This window comes from Mesoplodon mirus (genome assembly GCF_964341445.2).
Source record: "Mesoplodon mirus genome assembly, chromosome: 15".
Classification (NCBI taxonomy): domain Eukaryota; kingdom Metazoa; phylum Chordata; class Mammalia; order Artiodactyla; family Ziphiidae; genus Mesoplodon; species Mesoplodon mirus.
This window is the reverse complement of record NC_138991.1, coordinates 41,710,394-41,729,656: the sequence shown is the minus strand read 5'-3', so window position 1 is coordinate 41,729,656 and position 19,263 is coordinate 41,710,394. Positions and strand designations below refer to the sequence as shown.

General features: G+C 40.8%; 1 protein-coding gene across 5 annotated transcripts in view; it reads left to right on the top strand.

Annotated features, from left to right (window-relative positions):
- The window catches only part of LOC309817126 (S-adenosyl-L-methionine-dependent tRNA 4-demethylwyosine synthase TYW1), a 228,545-nt gene that overhangs the window by 77,332 nt on the left and 131,950 nt on the right, over positions 1-19,263 (top strand). For all 5 annotated transcript variants that reach the window (XM_082645113.1, XM_082645114.1, XM_082645111.1 and 2 more), the window contains exon 13: positions 8,150-8,285. In XM_082645113.1, the coding sequence (XP_082501239.1) occupies positions 8,150-8,285 (136 nt within the window). The remainder of the gene's footprint in view (positions 1-8,149; positions 8,286-19,263) is intronic.

The following is a 19,263-nucleotide window of genomic DNA, read 5'->3' as shown; positions in this document are numbered from 1 at the left end:
TTTTTCATAAAAGAGATTTCTGACTTTGGAAAAAAAGACAATCTGGCAAAAATTGTCAAGAGCCAAGTATGAAGTGCTGTTTTTACAACACCAGAACACTTCACTCTTATCTGGTTTTTTACTCACAACACTTCTAACACCGGATGTGTGTTTTTTTTCCCACACCAAGCAGTCCTCTAATTCTCTGCAGGCACCAGCTAGGTGTCCTTCAGTTCAGTTCCATTCTGACACTATCTCCCTGGAGTTAGCACAGACCTCACAGGGTCAGGACTCAGTCCCAGGCTGCCTCCTACTTCAGACACCGGTCATAGTCCCAGGCTGCCACTTGTACTTCTTCTGATCAACCGACGGTACATTGGGGTGTTGCACAACCCCTCCTTGGGTTTGATAATTTGCTAGAACAGTTCACAGGGCTTGGGGAAAACAATTCAGTTACGGTTACTAGTTTGTTATAAAGACTACAACTCAGAAACAGCTGGATAGAAGGGTTGCATGGGACAAGATGTGGGGAAAAGAGCCCTGGGCTTCCCCACCCTCTCCAGATGCATCACCCTCCCAGCACCCAATGTGTTCACCATCCTGGAAGCTCTCTGAAGCCGTCATTTGGGAGGGTTTTATGGAGGTTTCATTAGATAGGCAGGATTGATGAAATCATTGTGATTGGTCATTGGTGATTAGCTCAACCTTTAGCCCATCTCCCTTTCCTAGAGGTTGCAGGGGGAACTGAAAGTGCCAACCCTCTTAATCACGTGGTGGTTCTTCGGGCACCAGCCCCTCTCTGGAATGTGTCCATGGGTGCATCAGGAGTCACCTCATTAATATAAATTCTTATATGGTTGAAAGGGGCTTATTATAGATAACAAAAGGCACTTCTCTTACCTCTGTTACTCGGGAAATACCAAGAGTTTTAGGAGCTCTGTGCCAGGAACTAGGGACGAAGACCGCATGTGTATTCCTTATTGTCTGACAATATCACAGCAAGGAATGGCTGTCTTTTCGGTAAAGCCTCTGCTTTTCAGTTTGCCATGCTCTCCACCATTTTGCTGTCTCCTCAGCCCTGAGGCTGAGTCTCATCTGCCACCTGTCAGAGGGATCGCACTGTAGATTCTCTCACAGCAGAGAAATTTCTGTCGCCATTTCTAACAGACATGAAACAATGAAAGGGAGACAGAGTACCACATACAAGAAAAATGGAAGCATCTTGCTTTGAGTAAGGAAAGAATATTCTTGAATGTTTCATATGTAGTCTGTGTTTTGGTGTCCAAAGAACTTCTTTTTCCTTTAAAAGTGGCTTGCTTGGGCTTCCCTGGTGGCACAGTGGTTAAGAATCCGCCTGCCAGTGCAGGAGACACGGGTTTGAGCCCTGGTCCAGGAAGATCCCACATGCTGTGGAGCAACTAAGCCCATGTACCACAACTACTGAGCCTGTGCTCTAGAGCCCGCAAGCCACAACTGCTGAGCCTGTGTGCCACAACTCCTGAAGCCCGCGCACCTAGAACCCGTGCTCCACAACAAGAGAAGCCACTGCAATGAGAAGCCTGCGCACCGCAATGAAGAGTAGCCCCCACTTACCGCAACTAGAGAAAGCCCACGCGTAGCAACAAAGACCCAATGCAGCCCAAAATAAGTAAATAAAATAAACAAATTTTTAAAAATAAATAAATTTATTAAATAAATAGATAAATAAATAAATAAAAGTGTCTTGGTTGACTCACATTATATCCTTGGTTCCTGTAGACATGTGAGTTTAGGACTCTTATTCTCGAGACTGTATGATCTATGCTTGCATTCAGCTCTGCAGTCAGAAAGGCCCATCACACCTGGGTATCGCTGTCCCACTAGAGCACTCCCTGTCATTACTTCCTGTAAATTGTTCTGTGCTAAGATGTCAAAGACCTACGTGAGACATCTTGCTAAAAGCAGACCATGTTGTAAGGTAAGGAAGTTGTTGAGAAACACTGAACCTAGTTTGTGCTTACTTTGTGGACATTTGAATCCTATAACTGTGTCTCTTTATGAGCGTGAGAATGTTTAGAGTCAAATGTTCAGCCCTTTGTCGACTGGCTCACTGTTAGCTTCATCTTTAGTTCACCTCTACACGATTTTCTTTTTTTTTAATTTTTTAGCAGAATCTTTTTATTATTTTTAAAAGATATAAAAACAACTACCCCCATCAGTAGCAATACAAGGTTTAACATTTTAACCAGATTTTCTCAGGCCTTTTTCTGATACCTTTAGTAGCTAATTATTTTGTCTACCCCTTCTTCTACACGATTTTCTTAACTCTTTTATATTATTTTTAAGTTTACATTTAAAATCTTAAATTTTTTCTTTTGTGATAAGTACAGTTAATTCAAAGCTTTCTCCCTGCTAGCAGGCTTATCATAAGAAGACAGAGCTGTGTTCCATTTTTAACTATGACACGATTAACATTTAACTTCCTACACCTCCTCCACCACCACAGAATCTGTCCCGGTGTACGTTTACTTTTGAGCACCTTCATTGAAACTATGTGTGAACTTCGTTTGTTCTCTTACTTCTTCTACTTGTATTTCTGTTATTTTGTTTGCTTTATGTTTTGTTTTCTCTAGTTTTTGCTAAGATATTCACTATATGTGTTAGAGAACCTCTATAAATTGGACATCTCTTCACATATTACTTAGTAAGTGTATCAAGAAATGCATGAGTTTTAATAAAAATAAAGTTTTCTTGTATGTATCAGCTCAAAGTGGCTATAAGTAACAGTTAAAATGAAATGAAAATTGATTATAAATACTACCTGATCCTTTCAATAGAAGTTTTTTTTTTCTCCCAGCCTGTTTTGTTTGTATTAAGTTTAAAATATAGTCTTCTTTTGTGTCTGTGAATTGATGGGACACTTTTCAAACCTATGCTTTTCTGGATGGGCTAAAAAAAAGAGACAGGCAGCATAGTGAAGTGATGAAGAGCTTGTGCTCTGTCTAGAGGAGATCTGGGTTTGAATCTTGACTGTATCTCTTGCTGTCTTTCTGACACTGGGAAGATAACTTCTCAGTGCCCAGTTTCCTCATCTGTAAAATGATTGCAATAATAATGACTACCTTATAGTGGCATTGTTAGTGTATGAGATAATACCTGAAAAGCACCTTGGAAAGGTAGGCTAAGTAATATTGGTCAAGTATACTTTAAGGCAAGAACCATTACTTGAGATAAGATGGAACATTTCTTAATAATAAAATATTAAACCTACCAGAAACATAAAACAATATAATAATTCAAAAATTTTCAACAATCAGTAACATAATCTCAAAATTGACAGAACTATAAGGAGAAATAGTAAGTTTTTAACACATTTCTCTCAAACTGATAAAACAGGCAAATCAAAATCAGGAATAGTAGTGAAGATTTGAACAACTAACTTAACAAATTTAGCATGTATTACAGAAATAGAGTATTGAGTTGAGAAACTTTGGAATATAAATTCCTTTTTAAGAGCACAGAACTTGCTCTCAGAAAAATTACCAAATGGCCATATGCTGGGCATTATAGCAAGTTACAAGAAAGTATTGCAATCATTTAGATCATGATATGTGAACACAATGCAATTAAACTATAAATCAGTACAAAAAGATAACTAGAATATTCCAGTATGTTTATAATTTAAGCAATGCACTTTTCATTTGCTTATGGGTCAAAGAAGAAATCACAATGGACATCGGAAATATTGTGATGAATTGTGATGGAAATGAAAACAAAACTTGTTTGTTGGTTATTAGGAATAGCAGAGTACAGACCTTCAAAACCTACTCTTCTATAAAAACAGTGAGAATACCAGCAAAAATTGTCAGAATCAAATTCTTAACCAGAGGTATGCAACAATCTGAGGAACGTTTTTTTGCCCCCAGTAAATAGTATTTTTATTCTCATGTCAAAAAAGTATTTCTAGGGAATTTCCTGGTGGTCCAATGGTGAGGACTCCATGCTTCCACTGCTGGGGGCCTGGGTTCAGTCCCTGGTTCGGGGAAGCTAAAATCCTGCAAGCTGCATGGCGCGGCCAAAAAAAAAAAAAAAAAAAAGAGTGTTTCTATGGTATGCATTAAAAATACAAAAATATTTTGAATACTGCAATGGTCTTTTTTTCTCCCAAGACTTCTTGCAGCAGTACACTGGAATATTTGATTTTTGGATTCTGAGAAGCCAATGGCTAAAGTAGAAACTGAAGGCTTTTGTTGAGGGGTATGTGTGGGTACGGGGATGGCCCTTTTTCTTTGGATCCAGGCTCTGTACAGTAAAGAGGAGGCAAAAAACAACTAAGTTAAATTAAAAAAAGATTTGTCTTTTAAGGCTCAGGATTGAAACTTAGCTTAGAAATGGGTTAAAGTAGGCTGTGGTGGAAACTCACTGTTCCTCAGAAAATTAGCTGAATTGCAATATGAACAGTAAGCTTTGTGATGTGTTAACATGTCCTTATTCCATTCCAACTTCTCCAGCTCTGCAAACTAGTAGCCTACAGTCATGGTAAAAACCAGTAGCCTGGCAGCCAGGGGAAGGGACAAAGCAGAGTTGGAACTCTTTCAAAGTTCCATTCCTGGAGAACTGTCATTATATGGTATGTGTGGCAGTTCCCTGGAAACTCTCACTCACGGGGGTTGTGTTTGTTAGAAGTGACTCAGAGTTTGTCCAGCACTGAAAGCCTTTCTCTCCGGTGTTTCTCATAAACAATTATCAGCAATTGTTTAACTTCACAGCTGCCTGAGGCAGCAGTAGCCGTTGGGGCAAACAGGAAGCTGACCAAATACTTCAAAGGAAAAGCCGGGGAATGAGATGTTGGTAGGGGACTTTGAGAAGCTCCAGCATGTTCCTGGAAATCTAGAAAACCATGTGCACGGGCCGGGCTGTGGGTATGCCAGGCAAGACTTGAAAAGGTCCTATATGCCCACCTCCACTTGATATATTGATGTCTTGAGCAGGTAGACAGTGAAAGCTAAGGCACAGTTGTCAAATGCCTGCCTGGACATCGAAGGCGTGCCCTAATATACACACATGGAGCCCCTCAGCAAAGGCTAGGAGACTTACTGATTGAAGTCATTTAAGGATATCTCTGTCTAATCCTTACCTGGCCACTAAGCTAATCAAACAGGGATTTTAGTGGTTAAACACAACCAAGAATACAGAATTTACCAAATTAGTTCAGTAACAACAAAAACAGCAAGCAGACAGAAAAGAAAAAAAAACCACACCCCTGGGTTGGGGGATATCTGATTTAGAATTGCCAAATAATATTATTTAAAATGTCCAGCTTTCGTTAAAAAAAAAACATGAACTAGACACAGAAACAAGAGACTGTGGCCCATAACACAGGGAAGGAAACAGCTAATAGAAACTGTCCCTTTTTTGGATAGATTTCACATATAAGTATTGGATATTTGGGTCACTTTGGTTATTTTTTTGTCCAATAGGAGCATCAAAGTTACTACTGAAGCCTCTAGATTTCTTACAAACATAAATCTCTCTCCCTTTTTTCCTTTCTGTAGAGATGAGAAGGTTTCATTCTGGGTAGGATCTTGATATGATTATTGATCATTCTGGGTAGAATGAGGCCTTATCTCTACAGAAAGGGAAGAAGGGAGAGGGAGTTTTATGTTCAATTGCAATGGTTTTCTATATATGATCATTCATAACTCAGAGATTTAAAATTAGGATGAAGGGTCATCACAAAAATCATATCAAGATTCATAGGGTATTTTCACTGGGCATTGGGCTCAGAGTTATATATCCCTTTTATTGTATAGTCCTTTTTAATTGTTCTCAACAGCAGTGTGAGATTCTGAGACACAGGAATTATTATGATGGTTTTAAGGATATAACTAAAATGATCCTATCTCTGAATAGAATGGAGACAGACAAATGACTGTGCTTGGAGCCTCATCACCTGTCACGGGGAACAGAGACCAATAGCGGGCAGACATAAGATCCCTGAGGCTCAGAAAATCTCTCCAGTGTCCTTTTACTCCTTTTGAGCCCCTTAGGACTGAGCTCTACAGTTCCTTGGGGTTTTCCTCTTCTCCATTCTTCCTCTGATCCCTGGCCAAAGAGCTATAAAATTCCTGATTATAGCACCTCAGACATTTAGTAATGTCAAAAATTCCTTATTGCTAGTGTCAATGTCCAGGACTACTATTTCTTTTTTTTTTTTTTTTGCAAAATGGTGGTGGTTTGTAAGACAGCTATGGCCTTTGGAATTTACTGTTCATATTCTTTTTTTTTTTTTTTTTTCTTTTTGCGGTATGCGGGCCTCTCACTGTTGTGGCCTCTCCCGTTGCGGAGCACAGGCTCCGGATGCACAGGCCCAGCGGCCATGGCTCACGGGCCCAGCCGCTCCGCGGCATATGGGATCCTCCCAGACCGGGGCACGAACCCGTATCCCCTGCATCGGCAGGCGGACTCTCAACCACTGCGCCACCAGGGAGGCCCCTGTTCATATTCTTGAAGTAGTTATGGAGGTGTAGTGAAAAGGTCAGGCCAGTTCCCATTTTGCATCAGGCAGCTTTATGACAAAGTCCTATGAGTATCAGACGATGATAGCCAGCTGTATTCATTAAGACAATCCTTTTTATTTTTGTAAAACATAAAATCCAGTTAAAGTAGCTTGTCTGTTATTACAAAGACCCCCAGCAAAAGGGTTGGTGAGGCAAAATGCTGCCATTACAGTATGCTGTTGTTTTGCATTTCCGATAATTGATGTCCTTTGCTCAGTAGTGACACATTATTGAACTTTTAAGGATTCCGTTATATCAGTATTGGAGAGGGATTAAAGCAATGAGAGTCTGCCAGTGTTTCAATCATTCTTTCCTAACTTTGGTCAGAGCTTCTCCACTTTTAACAACTTTGGGTTTAGGCCCTTCTGATTTTACCATATGTCACTAAGCCAGATGATTACAAGCATTTGTTTGGCCTACATTTCCTTAAAAGTTCTGTCAGCTGAAGTCAACGATATCCACTAAAAAGTAGCTTTAAGTGTCTACCTGTATGGCTGGATAAAAAGAAAAATAGAGCTCCTGTCCTTCAAGGTCTTCCACTCAAAGATTGGTAAGGCCAATACTGATAGATATAAAAAGCACATAAACCACTTTGATGGTGAATTTTATGGCATGTGAATTATGTGGCAGTTTTTAAAAGTGCCTAGACTTTGAAACAAAAAATGTATAAATAACATTCTAGGGGTAAATACAAATTAGGGAATAGTTATAGCAAATTAATAATGGGAGAATTTGGTCAGAGGATTATTAAGGGGGAATTTCTTTCTACTTCGAAATTCATTGAAGAGAGTGAATTATGAGACCTATTTGAAGGGAGAACAGAGAGGCTCTGGAAAAAGTACAATCTGAGCTTAAAACATAACTGGCAAGAAATCTGGTAGATGATGACATTGTGAAATGAGTCAGTGAATTTGAGCGAAGTGGAGAATGAGTGGTACTCATGGATGCGGATTAAGAAGGCAAAGAAAGATAAGAATCTACAACATACATTTTTCTTCTGGGTTGTGCTCTTTTGTAAGTGCTTGGCTGCTCTTTTTCTAACTCTGCATTGCTTATGGCTCCCTGAATGGGTCATTGTTTGCCCACACAGGGCTGGACTTTAAACCCACTCCTGCTCTCAGAGGCATAGGTGAGGCATTGGTGTGGCTCTGTGCCCTTCAAAGAAGCCTTGTTCTTGTTCCTTAGAAAACATCCATCAGCAAATGGATGATGGGAGGTGGCCCGTCAGCACAGACCCCTGTAGAAGTCTTAAGTGGCAGAGTTTATGAAGAAACTTTGGTCTGAGAACCCCTTGTAATTGTGCTGAGCTGATGGTGCCAGACCTAAAGCCTGATCTTGTTTTATTTTCCACTAAAATGTAGTGTTTGAAGAGAGACTAATTTTAAGTAATCAAATGTTTTCAGTTTATTAGGGATGGTGTCCAGTCATTTAAAAAAATAACCAACTGACATCCCATTCTGTCACATTAAAATCATGGCTTCAATCTTCTGGGAGAAGCAGAACCCTCTAGACCCCAGTAAAATGTTTAATCATCACATCTATTACAGATTGTAAATTTAACATCATGAAAAGCCCGACTTAGGCATAATTTTCTTCTTCTTTTTTTTTTTTTTTAATTTTAAATTACCAAGGAACCTCAAACCAGTTACCCAGCTATACGTCAGTGTGGACGCCAGCACCAAAGAGAGCCTGAAGAAAATTGACCGCCCGCTCTTCAAGGATTTCTGGCAAAGATTCCTCGACAGTTTAAAAGCCTTGGCTGCAAAGGTAAGAATCATGACATCTTAAAAAAAAGATTTTTTTTTTCTTTAAAAAAAAAAAACGACTAAAATCTTCAACTTTTTTCTAGACTTCCACTTTTATTATTCAGTAAATATTTATCGAGTTCCTCTTAAGTTTCTAGCACTCTGTCTTATATATATGTCCTTCATGTATTTCAGGAGAGAGATGCACACTCCCAAAGCTAATTAATAAAACACGGGTAAGAGCAGTACATAGCAATCCTAGAAGAGGTGTCAGCAAATAGTATATGTTTAAATATGAAGTTAATTTTCCTGAATTTCTAGAACAAAATTTCCTACCCAATAAGGAACTCAACCCCAGAATGTCCGACCCCAGTGTCTTTTCCTGCAAACAGTTGCCCCTTCTTAAGTCTTCCTATTCTTTTAGACCTAAGGTACCTTCTGGTTCTTCTTTTCCATTGGCCCCTATGTCAATAGTTGGTATTTTCTGTTAGTTCTACCTCTTCTTCTCTTGTAGCCATTTCCCCTTTTCTGTTCTCTTTGCTTCTACCCTGCAGTTCCTCTTGGTTTACCCAAATCTAACTGATACTGACAGTCACTACAGGAGCTTAAAAAATTACAGCTTCCTATTCCTAGGGGGATTTGAGAATCTGCATTTTAAACATCTCGGGTGATTTTTGATGTGCAGCCAAATATAGGGAAGTCACTGTCCCAGAAAACCTGCCTTTCTCTCCTTTGCCCGGCACTTACTGTGGCATTCCCACCCCGTCGCCGTCTGGCTGCAGTGAACGTTACCAGACTCATCCTTCACCATGTTTCCCAGGAATGCTACACATCCCTGCTTGTCTTGCTGTTTCTGCAGGTGTGCCCAGCACTTGTCCCGAGTCTTTGGTTACCTCCTCAGAACCTAGACTGTCCTTTCTTTCCATTTCTTTGACTTGTAGAAATTCTGTGCAACCTTCAAGTCTCAGCTTCATTATTACCTCTGCTGCGAAGCCTTTTTCAGTTGCAAATAGCTGCCCCTGTCTGCCTTCCCAAGTTTTATATCTGTAAATACACTTCATTTCCTCTGTTTTATCCTAGCTTCTCTCTCCCCAACTGGATTCCTTACTCATGTCGGAATTCTAACACAACATAGTTAATGGTGTTTGATAAATGTTTATTAAAAGAATGAATGAGTGGAGACTCACCCAGAGCTCTGTAGTAGTGAAATGTACTCTACCCATTTTCTTGACTTTTCAGCTGATCAGAACCGCCTCGCACCTCCCCCCTCCCCCCGCCCCCCGCTTTTATGCTTGAGAAGTTAAATAAGTGCCTTTTATGGTGATTAACACTGACATTATTTAAGACATTCAAAATAGGCATTGGTTTCTGATCTGTCTTGGATTATTTATATAGCTAGCAAGTCAGATGCTCTTTGGTTCCTAAATTTTCTTCGTCTCTGGACTTCACCTTCAGCTGTATCCTCATTGCTTATTTCTGAGACAGGAGATACATAGCATAAAAATCAGAACGGATTTAGATGGAAGTAAACAGCAGGGGCTGGCAGTCTCAAACACATAAGAGATTGTTATCTAGACCATATCCTGAGTTGGAGTGTGGAAGATGAGAAATAGGCATTAGCAGAATGGCTCAATAGGCTCCTTTTTGCCTTTTGGCCAAAATTTTCCACAAAATGAATTCGTATCTTGAAGTTACAAGTAAGCCTTTGGATGTCCAGTTCAGTTGTAAGTACTCTGGATTGACTCATTGATAGTAACGCACTAACTTAAAGTTCTACAATATTTTCTAACCCATGAGCTTCTTACATATAATATCATAATTGTGTCCACGTAACTCTAGTTGAAAAAGTTTCCTCGGGCTGTTTAAACTAGCTGCTCTCAGATTAGGGCAATTGCTCTCTAAGCATTTTGTAGCAATTAGTTTATGTTTCTCATTCTTGTATTGTTTATACTGTCATTTAAGAAAGATCTGCAGCAGGAAGCTGCTGTCAAAATAAAAAGTTTTCTTTAAATTAACTCAAGCTATGTTATTTCCTTTTGAATGTCTGATATTATTGGTACATTAGATACTATCAAGAAAGGTCGACTTTACTGCTGTTTAATACTGAAAAATAAGACATTTATGTTGTGACTATACTTATTAGCTAGGGTCAAATATATGATCACTATCATCTGATAATCATTTGAGTTTTTCAGTGAAAACTTTGAAATAAAAGTGATATTTGAGATGTTTCAATTAGAACATCCATACTATTATCTTCTGTTACTTGTTTGAGCTTTTAGTATACCTGAGCAAGAAAAGACATTTGAAGAGAAAGAATTTCTTAAACTTTATAAACAAAGAAATCCGATTTTTCCCAAGCTTTTCAGCCTACGTATGATCTAGTACCACCCAAAGTAGAAGAAGGTAGCATATTTTGTTTTATTACTCTTCGCAAGTATAAAGGTTACATTTCAAGATTTTTATCCTTTGTCTAAATGTTCCTTTTCAAATATGAGGGGAGAAATAGATTGGTATTTGAGTATGTGGGGCTAAAAAGCAATTCCATCAAGATAACACAGCATAAAATGTGTTAGCTTCAATTTCTGGACATGGCAGCTACTTGTCAAACAGTCCTTTTTTTTTTTTTTTTTTTAAAGAAATCCGTCTTGTGCAAGATAGCACTGCCTACCTTTGGCAGTAGACATTTTTAAAAAATAAATTTATTTATTTATTCATTTACTTAATTTCTGGCTGCGTTGGGTCTTCGCTGCTCTACGCGGGTTTTCTCTAGTTGCTGCGAGCAGGGGCTACTCTTTGTTGGTGGTGCACGGGCTTCTCATTGCAGTGGCTTCTCTTGTTGTGGAGCACAGGCTCTAGGCGCGTGGGCTTCAGTAGTTGTGGCACGTGGGCTCAGTAGTTGTGGCTTGCAGGCTCCAGAGCACAGGCTCAGTAGTTGTGGCGCACAGGCTTAGTTACTCTGCTGATGTGGCATCTTCTTGGACCAGGGCTCGAACCTGTGTCCCCTGCAGTGGCAGGTGGATTCTTCACCACTGCACCACCAGAGAAGCCCTGGCAGTAGACTTTTATCAGCAGTGTGACCAGATGTGTTTCTGCTGGCACATTATTATGCCAAGTTGAAGATCCAGCAGGAAATGGAAGTAATTAATCCTTTTCCACGTTTGAGCAATAATACTGATATTCTTGAAACCTCATGTTTGAAAGACAAAAATAATTTCCCGCATTACATATTTTTGGGTATCCAAAATGAACTTAGTTCTATGGGTGTGAGCATGCATTGACCTGATGTTATCGGAGGAATGTTGTCTCACTGTTAAGAAGGGCTTATTATACATTAATGAGATGGCTCTGTATCTAATATTTAAATAAACCAAAGTATCCATGTGACCCGCAACTGGCAGGTTTTAAAAAACAAATATTTAATATTTGACCTTATCTCTGATTATAAAAATTACGCGTTGAATATAGAAATTTGGGGGGAAGTAAAGAGAAATATGAAGAAACAAAGGAAGAAGCTACCTATAATTCCAGGACCTTGAGGCAGCTACTACTGACGTTTTGAAGTAGTACTTCTAGTTAATCCTTTGAGGGGGAGAGAGTGATTTGTTTTGCATATATGATTCAATTTTATATGTTGCTTTTTGTTGTTAACACCGGGTCATGAGCATTTTTGCATGCTATTAAAGTTTCTCTATGACCTTCAGGTTAAAGACAGCATAGTTTTTCATCAGTAACAGTGTGAGATAATATATATATTGGTCTCTGTCCCCACTTCCTGGCACAGAGTTCCTAAAGACCTTGTAACTTTCTAACTGATAAGAGCATTAGGAGCATCTTTTATTCTAATAAGGCACCTTGGAATTTTCAGCACCCCCTTGCCACACACACACACGCACGTGTACACACACACACACACACACACACCCCTCTCTAGAGAGGGGAGATGGGCTGGAAATGAAGTTAATAATTGATTGTGTCTGTGAGAGGAAGCCTCCATAAAAATCCCACTAAGGGGTTTGGGGAGCTTCCAGGTTGTTGAACACATCCATATATCAGGAGGTTAATGCGCCCCCAGCTCCATGGGGACAGAAGTGCGTGTGCTCAGGACCCTCCCAAGACCTCGCGTTATGTGTCTCTTCATCTGGTTGTTCATCTGTACCCTTTAATAAACTGGTTAACCTAAGTCAGTGTTTCCCTGAGTTCTGTGAGCTGCTGTAGCAAATTAAACCAGAGGAGGGGGTTATGGGAACCTCTGATTTAGAGCCCATCAGCAAGAAGCACAGGTGATAACCTAGACTTGGGACTGGCCTCTCAAGTAGGGTGTAGTCTCAGAATTGAGTTAATTTGTAGGACACCGGCTGGTGTTGCAGAGAATTGCTTGGTAAGGGAAAATCCCCCGCACATTTGGTGACCAGAGGTGTCACAGTGAAGTGTTGTGTGTGAGTGGTAAAGCAGACACATGGGAGAGAAGACTGGGTTTTTCCCTCCTCACTCAGTTTCCCGCTTGTTGGCCAGTATCAGGGTCTCGCAAGAGTGTGTTCCAGCCTGCTTCTTCATATCGTGGGGGCCTGAGTGTAAATCAGGTTCCTGTCCTGAGCACACCTGAGAGGGGGCCTTGTGCCTCTGCTGCTCTCCAGTTGCAGCATGCACATTTTGTTACTTTCTAACATTTCTAAAGTCAGATAGCCAGAGATGGCCTGTCATATTTAATTGCTAGCATGGTTACTTTCATAAAGGAGAGACATAAAATGATGGTACATAAAATAATTGTGTGTCTTACAATCTAGAATATCTTAGAGTCAATGAAATAGCCCATCTTCTTCCCTCCCTCCCTTTTAGGATAAGCTAATCATCCCTCCATCATTCTGACTAGTTCCCCTGCTTATTGATCTATTTGGTTTATTTCCACCTCCCCTTATCGAGGCCAAAGTCTTCTCTTGAGCCTTAGTCCATCTGGCTGTGGTCTGGATATTTGTTTCTTATTATTATCTTTTCTTCAGCTTTATCTTGCCCTTTACCTTTATCTAACCTGTGTGTACCCTCTCTGTAGGCATGGATCTTCCAGGGTGTTGATTCCACCCTTCTTGGGTTTAATGCCATTTCACCCTCCTCTGGTTGGCTAAAAGGATATTCTGGTTTTAGCCACTTTTTTTTTTTTTTGCGGTACGGTGGCCTCTCATTGTTGTGGCCTCTCCCGCTGCGGAGCACAGGCTCCGGACACGCAGGCCCAGCGGCCATGGCTCACGGGCCCAGCTGCTCCGCAGCATGTGGGATCCTCCCGGACCGGGGCACGAACCCGTGTCCCCTGCATCAGCAGGCGGACTCTCAATCACTGCGCCACCAGGGAAGCCCCGTTTTAGCCACTTTTGAAATCAGACCAAGACTGCTGACCTTGATCTCTCCCATGGTGTTTTCCAAAGCCAGTGCCTACGAACTGTTTGGCTTCCCCCAGCCCCAGGAAATTCCCTAGTAAATAGGTTTTCTCCAGATCTGACTTCTGCCTAAGCTTCTTAAGGAAAGATGAACGTGTTGCATCTTAGGTTCATGTTGAGACATTAAGTGATGTCTAGTAGATCATTGCTTACATGACTTGGGGACTCAGAGGAATGTTGGAGTGTGAATATGTAGATTTAGAAGTCACCTCTGTAGCAGTAGATTGCAGGTGAAGGCAAGAAAGTGGATGGAATTATCCAAGAAGTGTCTAAAGCGGGCCAAAGAAGGAAGCTTAGGGAAGACAACTTTTCAAGCTTTCAAGATGAAGAGCGTATATAGAGAGTGACTCTGGGAAGAATTTGATAATGGTGTTGGTACAATCTGAAGCAAGTATTGTGTATTACATACAATTCAAGGAAACAATGAGTTTTCATGAAGATATTGAGGGAAGGTTAAGAGGTGATGAAAAAGAAACTTGGTTTACCAGTTGGCCTCTAATGACTGTGTCAGAAAGAAGTAGGATACAGTGTTTTGCATAGAAACCATTGTGTAGTGGGTCGAATGGAAGGATGGAAGTGGGGAGAGTGAACAAAAGATATTAATGTAATGAATATTAACCTTTTGAACCCAGAGCAATAATATTGTTTAAAGAAGAAATTAAAGACATTTTCTTTTATGAGGTTAAACATTAGATAACCATATCTGCTAAAAACAGATTAGAAAATAAATATTCCCATAATGAAGAAAATAAGATGACTTATACGCCACCAGAATTCAAAGGTAAAAACACTATTACTACAGTGCTGTTTTTCTTCCAGAGTTTAATTTATGTGTATATAAGTGTGTGTGTATTTTACTTATAAAATGAGATCATTACATATTTTTACAATTGTACTTTTATTTATTTATTTATTTTTTTGGTACGCGGGCTTCTCACTGCTGTGGCCTCTCCTGTTGCGGAGCACAGGCTCTGGACGCGCAGGCTCAGCGTCCATGGCTCACGGGCCCAGCCGCTCCGCGGCATGTGGGATCTTCCCGAACCGGGGCACGAACCCGTGTCCCCTGCATCGGCAGGTGGACTCTCAACCACTGCGCCACCAGGGAAGCCCTACAATTGTACTTTTAATTTAAAATATCATGAAAACTCTGTCAACTTCTGTCACCGTACATTATTTTGCCCATTCTTGAACTTTTACATTTATTTATTTATTTTATTTATTTATTTTTTTGTGGTATGCGGGCCTCTCACTGTTGTGGCCTCTCCTGTTGCGGAGCACAGGCTCCGGATGCGCAGGCTCAGCGGCCATGGCTCACAGGCCCAGCCGCTCGGCGGCATGTGGGATCTTCCCGGACCAGGGCACGAACCCGTGTGCCCTGCATCGGCAGGCGGACTCTCAACCACTGCGCCACCAGGGAAGCCCCTTACATTTATTTTTGATTTGACTATTTTTGAACTTTATACAAATAGAACCATTTATTATGTATTCCTTTGTGTCTGATTTTTTTTTTTTTTGCTCAGTAACCTGTTTGAGATTTCTCCATGATGTTATATGGAACAATTCATTCATTTTTACTGCTGTATAGTATATGACTATACAACAAACTATTCAGTGTTTCTACCATTGGTGGACATTTGAGTTGTTTTATGTTTTTCACTATTATGAATAATTTTTATGGACATTCTTGTAGATATATAAATATACCTGCATTTCTGTTGGGTAAATATGTAGAGCAGAATTGTTAGATTACAGGGTAAGTGTACATCCCACTTCAGTAGATACTACCAGTTTTCCAAAGTAATTGTACCAATTTATATTTCTACCAGTGGTGTGTGAGAAGGCCAGTTGTTCTACATTCTCTGACCTCCCCCCAACTTTAAAATTTAGCCATCTTCATTGTTGTTTAGTGATATTTCACTGTAGTTTTAGGTTGCATTTCCCCAGTGAATACCTTTCAATTTGAATACTTTTACAGATGCTGATTGGCCATTTGGCTGTCCTTTTTATGTGAATTATGTGTTCAATTCTTTTGTTCCTTATTTATTTGGATTATTGTTGATTTTTTATTGACTTGTAGATGTTCTAAAATATATTCTGGATACAAGAGCTTTGTCAGATACATGTTTTCAAGATACCTTCTAGTCTGTCTTTGCCTTTTTACTCTTAATGATATATTTTGATAAACAGAAGTTCTTAATTTTAACAAAGCCCAATTTATTAATTTGTTGAAGTTTTATGGTTAGTACTTTTCATGTCCTGTTTATGAAATTTTTGTCTACCCCAAGGTCATGAAGATATTTTCTTATTTTTTTTTGTAAAAGCTTTATTTTTCTTTCACATTTGGGACTATGAATCATCTCAAATTAATTTTTTTAGGGTAATTTGAGGAGGGTTTATTTAGTAAGGGCTTAATTATAAAAGTGTGTGGAAGGAATAGAGGAACCATTGGAATTGTGCCAAGAATCCTGGGGCCAGCAGCACCAGAGTATTACCATCCGCACAAGTGTCCCACAACAGGGGGATTGATTGCTAATATGAGTGGCTGACATTTACCAAATATTGGGTGGAGAGAGCTTTAAGCTTCCCCTTGTCCGTTTTTGCATTCTCATAGAAGTTTGGGGCGTATTTCTGGACAAAGCTCTCAGGGGATACAGTTTTGGTAAGAGGGAGCAAAGAGTTAATTCAAAACTCTTGTTCATGCTTTTGCCCATAGGTAGATGAGGACTAGGTAGGCTGGGAGCTGGTCCTTCTTGAGGGGATTCTCTGACCTGGGGAGGCCTAGCTAGACCAAAGTACAGCCCAAAGGAAGGAGTACGTGGTTTGGGGCAATTCTCCTGAGGGTCTGAAGGACAAGGTCTTGTCTTGGGGATAACCTTTTTCTTTTTTTTTAAGGAAAAACATTTTTTTTCAATTTTATTGAGAAATAGTTGACATATATCACTGTATCAGTTTAAGGCCTGTAGCCTGATTGTTTGAGTTACATGTATTGTGAAATGCTTGCCACATCCATCTTTTTATGTTTTTATGTTGTTAATTAGGATTCTTTTACTTCCACTCAGAGAACTCTCCCTTTAGCATTTCTTGTAAGGCGGGTCTGGTGGTGATAAACTCCCCCAGATTTTGTTTGTTTGGGAAAATCTTTCTCTCTCTTTCTGTGTCTGAAGGACAGCCTTACGGGGTATAGAATTCTTGGTTGACAGTTATTTTCTTTCAGTATTTTGAATATGACAGCTCATTCTCTCCTGGCCTGAAAAGTTTCTATTGCAAAATTCACTGATTGTTTCATGGGAGTTCTCTTGTGAGTTCTCTTTTTTCTCTTACCACTCTTTGGGTCCTTTGGGCCTCATGGATCTGGATGTCCATTTCTCTCCCGAGGTTAGGAAGTTTTCAGCCATTATTGCTTTAAATATACTTTCTGTCCCTCTATCTTTCTCTTGTCTTTCTGGAATTCCCATAATGCGAATATTGTTTATTTTTGTGGTATCCCATAATTCCTGTAGGCTTCCTTCAATTTTTCATTTTTTTCCCCTTTTTGTTCCTTTGACAGTTTCCAGTGTTCTGTCCTCCAGGTTGCTTATTACTTTGTTTTTCTTTTTTAAGTGTGTGGTGAGTCTAATTTTGAAACTCTTTATTGAATTCTTTAGTTCAGTTATTCTATTTTTCAGTTCTAGGATTTCTGTTTGGGTTTTTTTGATGGTTACTGTTTCCTTGTTGAACTTCTCATTTTGTCCATGCATTGTTTTCTTAATTTTGTTTAGTTGTCTCTCTGTGTTTTCTTGTAGTTCATTAAACTTCCTTAAGAGGATTATTCTGAATTCTTTGTGTGATAGTTCATCAGTCTCCATTTCTTTAGAGTCAGTTGTTGGAGCTATTAGTTTCTTTTGGTGGTTTCATATTTACCTGATTTTTGACAATCCTTGGTTCCTTACATATTTTTCTATGCATTTGAGTATTTGGGCTCTTCTTCCAGACTTCACAGGTTTGCTTTGGCAGAGACAGTTCTTCACCAGGCAGCTCAGTTTGGGTTTCTGGGTGTGTCTGCTAGTAATGTCCTTGGGCAGCTGGGGCTTGCTATTCTGGTCTGTTTTGGGCGAGGCACTTGTTTGAGCTCTGAGAATGGGGATGGGGGCAGTGTGCCACTGCCTGAGAAGTTTGTATAGGGCTGCTGGCTTGGTTCCCCACACAGGTGAGGCTGGAGGAGGGGCTCCATGGTTGCCTGGATTCTCTGATCAGGCTTACTCAATGGTCCTGAGTGTGTACTATATTCTGTAGTAGATGGGGCTGTGAATTAGCTTCCCTGCCCTGGCAGGCCAGCCAGATGAGATCCAGGTCCTGTATAGCTGGTTGTTTGGGGACCTGAATCAGGCCAGAGTGTGCACTGAATTTCCTGGTCAGGGAAGGCCATCGGTTTTGCTCTGCAGATCAGGGAGGCATGGGCTGTGCTCTCTGTTCAGTGCCGCTGTACATAGAGCCATTGAATGGTCTGTGCAGCTTCCCCTGTGCTCCGGTCAGACTCCCTGGTTGGACAGGCTGAAGGCTGTATTCAGCAATAAGTGGGCCTGTGAATTAGATTCCCAGCCTGGGTGCAGCAGGACAAGAAGCTCTAAAACTGGTAAAGCTTTTTGTTGTCACACCCCAGGTTTCCTGACTGAGCAGGGCCATTGGCTTTGGTCTGCAAACTATCGGCTCTGCCTGCCCACCTCTCCGCTGGAGTCCTTCTGGGCTACACAGCTTTCAGGTGTTGTCAGCAGCCCTTCTGGTCAGATGAGGCTGGAGGACACTATCCACAGTGGATGGGATTGTGATTCAGCTCCTCGCTTGGGCACAGGCAAACCGGGCTCTAGGGCAGCAAAACTCCTTGTTTGAGGATCCAAATCAGGCAGATCTGCCCCCTGCCAAGTTCCCTGGTCAGAGCGTGCCCTGGGCGCTCTGCAGGTGAACAGAGCTGCTGGTTGGGGTCACTGCCTGGACACTGCAGGTATGAACTCAGTCTCCCAAGATCCACGTGCTGGTTGTTGCAGGCCCCTCCCCGCTTCTCTGTGACAGTCAGATTCTGAGTCTTTGTGCCCAAAGATTCCCTGCAGTCCCCGTGGTGCAGTATCAGAGTAGGGGCTCCCACAAAGCGACCCATTTTGCTGGGGGCAGGGAGGGTGCTGCCTGTCCCCGCTGGGTTCTCTTTTCCTATTGGAGGAACTGGAGACTTAGGAGACCCCTCTGTGTGCTGCTGCACTACCCTGGGGGAGGGGCAGTGTGGTCAACGTGCAGCCCCTTCTCTTACCTTCTGTCGCAGTCTGTCTTGGTCTCTGTGGTGCAGGGGGTGCTTCAGCCTCACCCCCGTGTTCTAGAATTCTCTCAGTGGTGTCTTGTTTTTGAATAGTTGTTAGTAGTTCTTCTGAGAGGGAGTGAAGTCAGGAACAACCTATGTTGCCCTCTTGGTGATGTCACCCTCAGATACATTTTTATATATGGTATAACGTAGCAAGTCAAGGTTAATTTAAAAGTTTAAAGGGGATTACAGCATTCATTGAGTTAAAGCTGATTTCAGAATAAAAGAACTGATGTGTATAA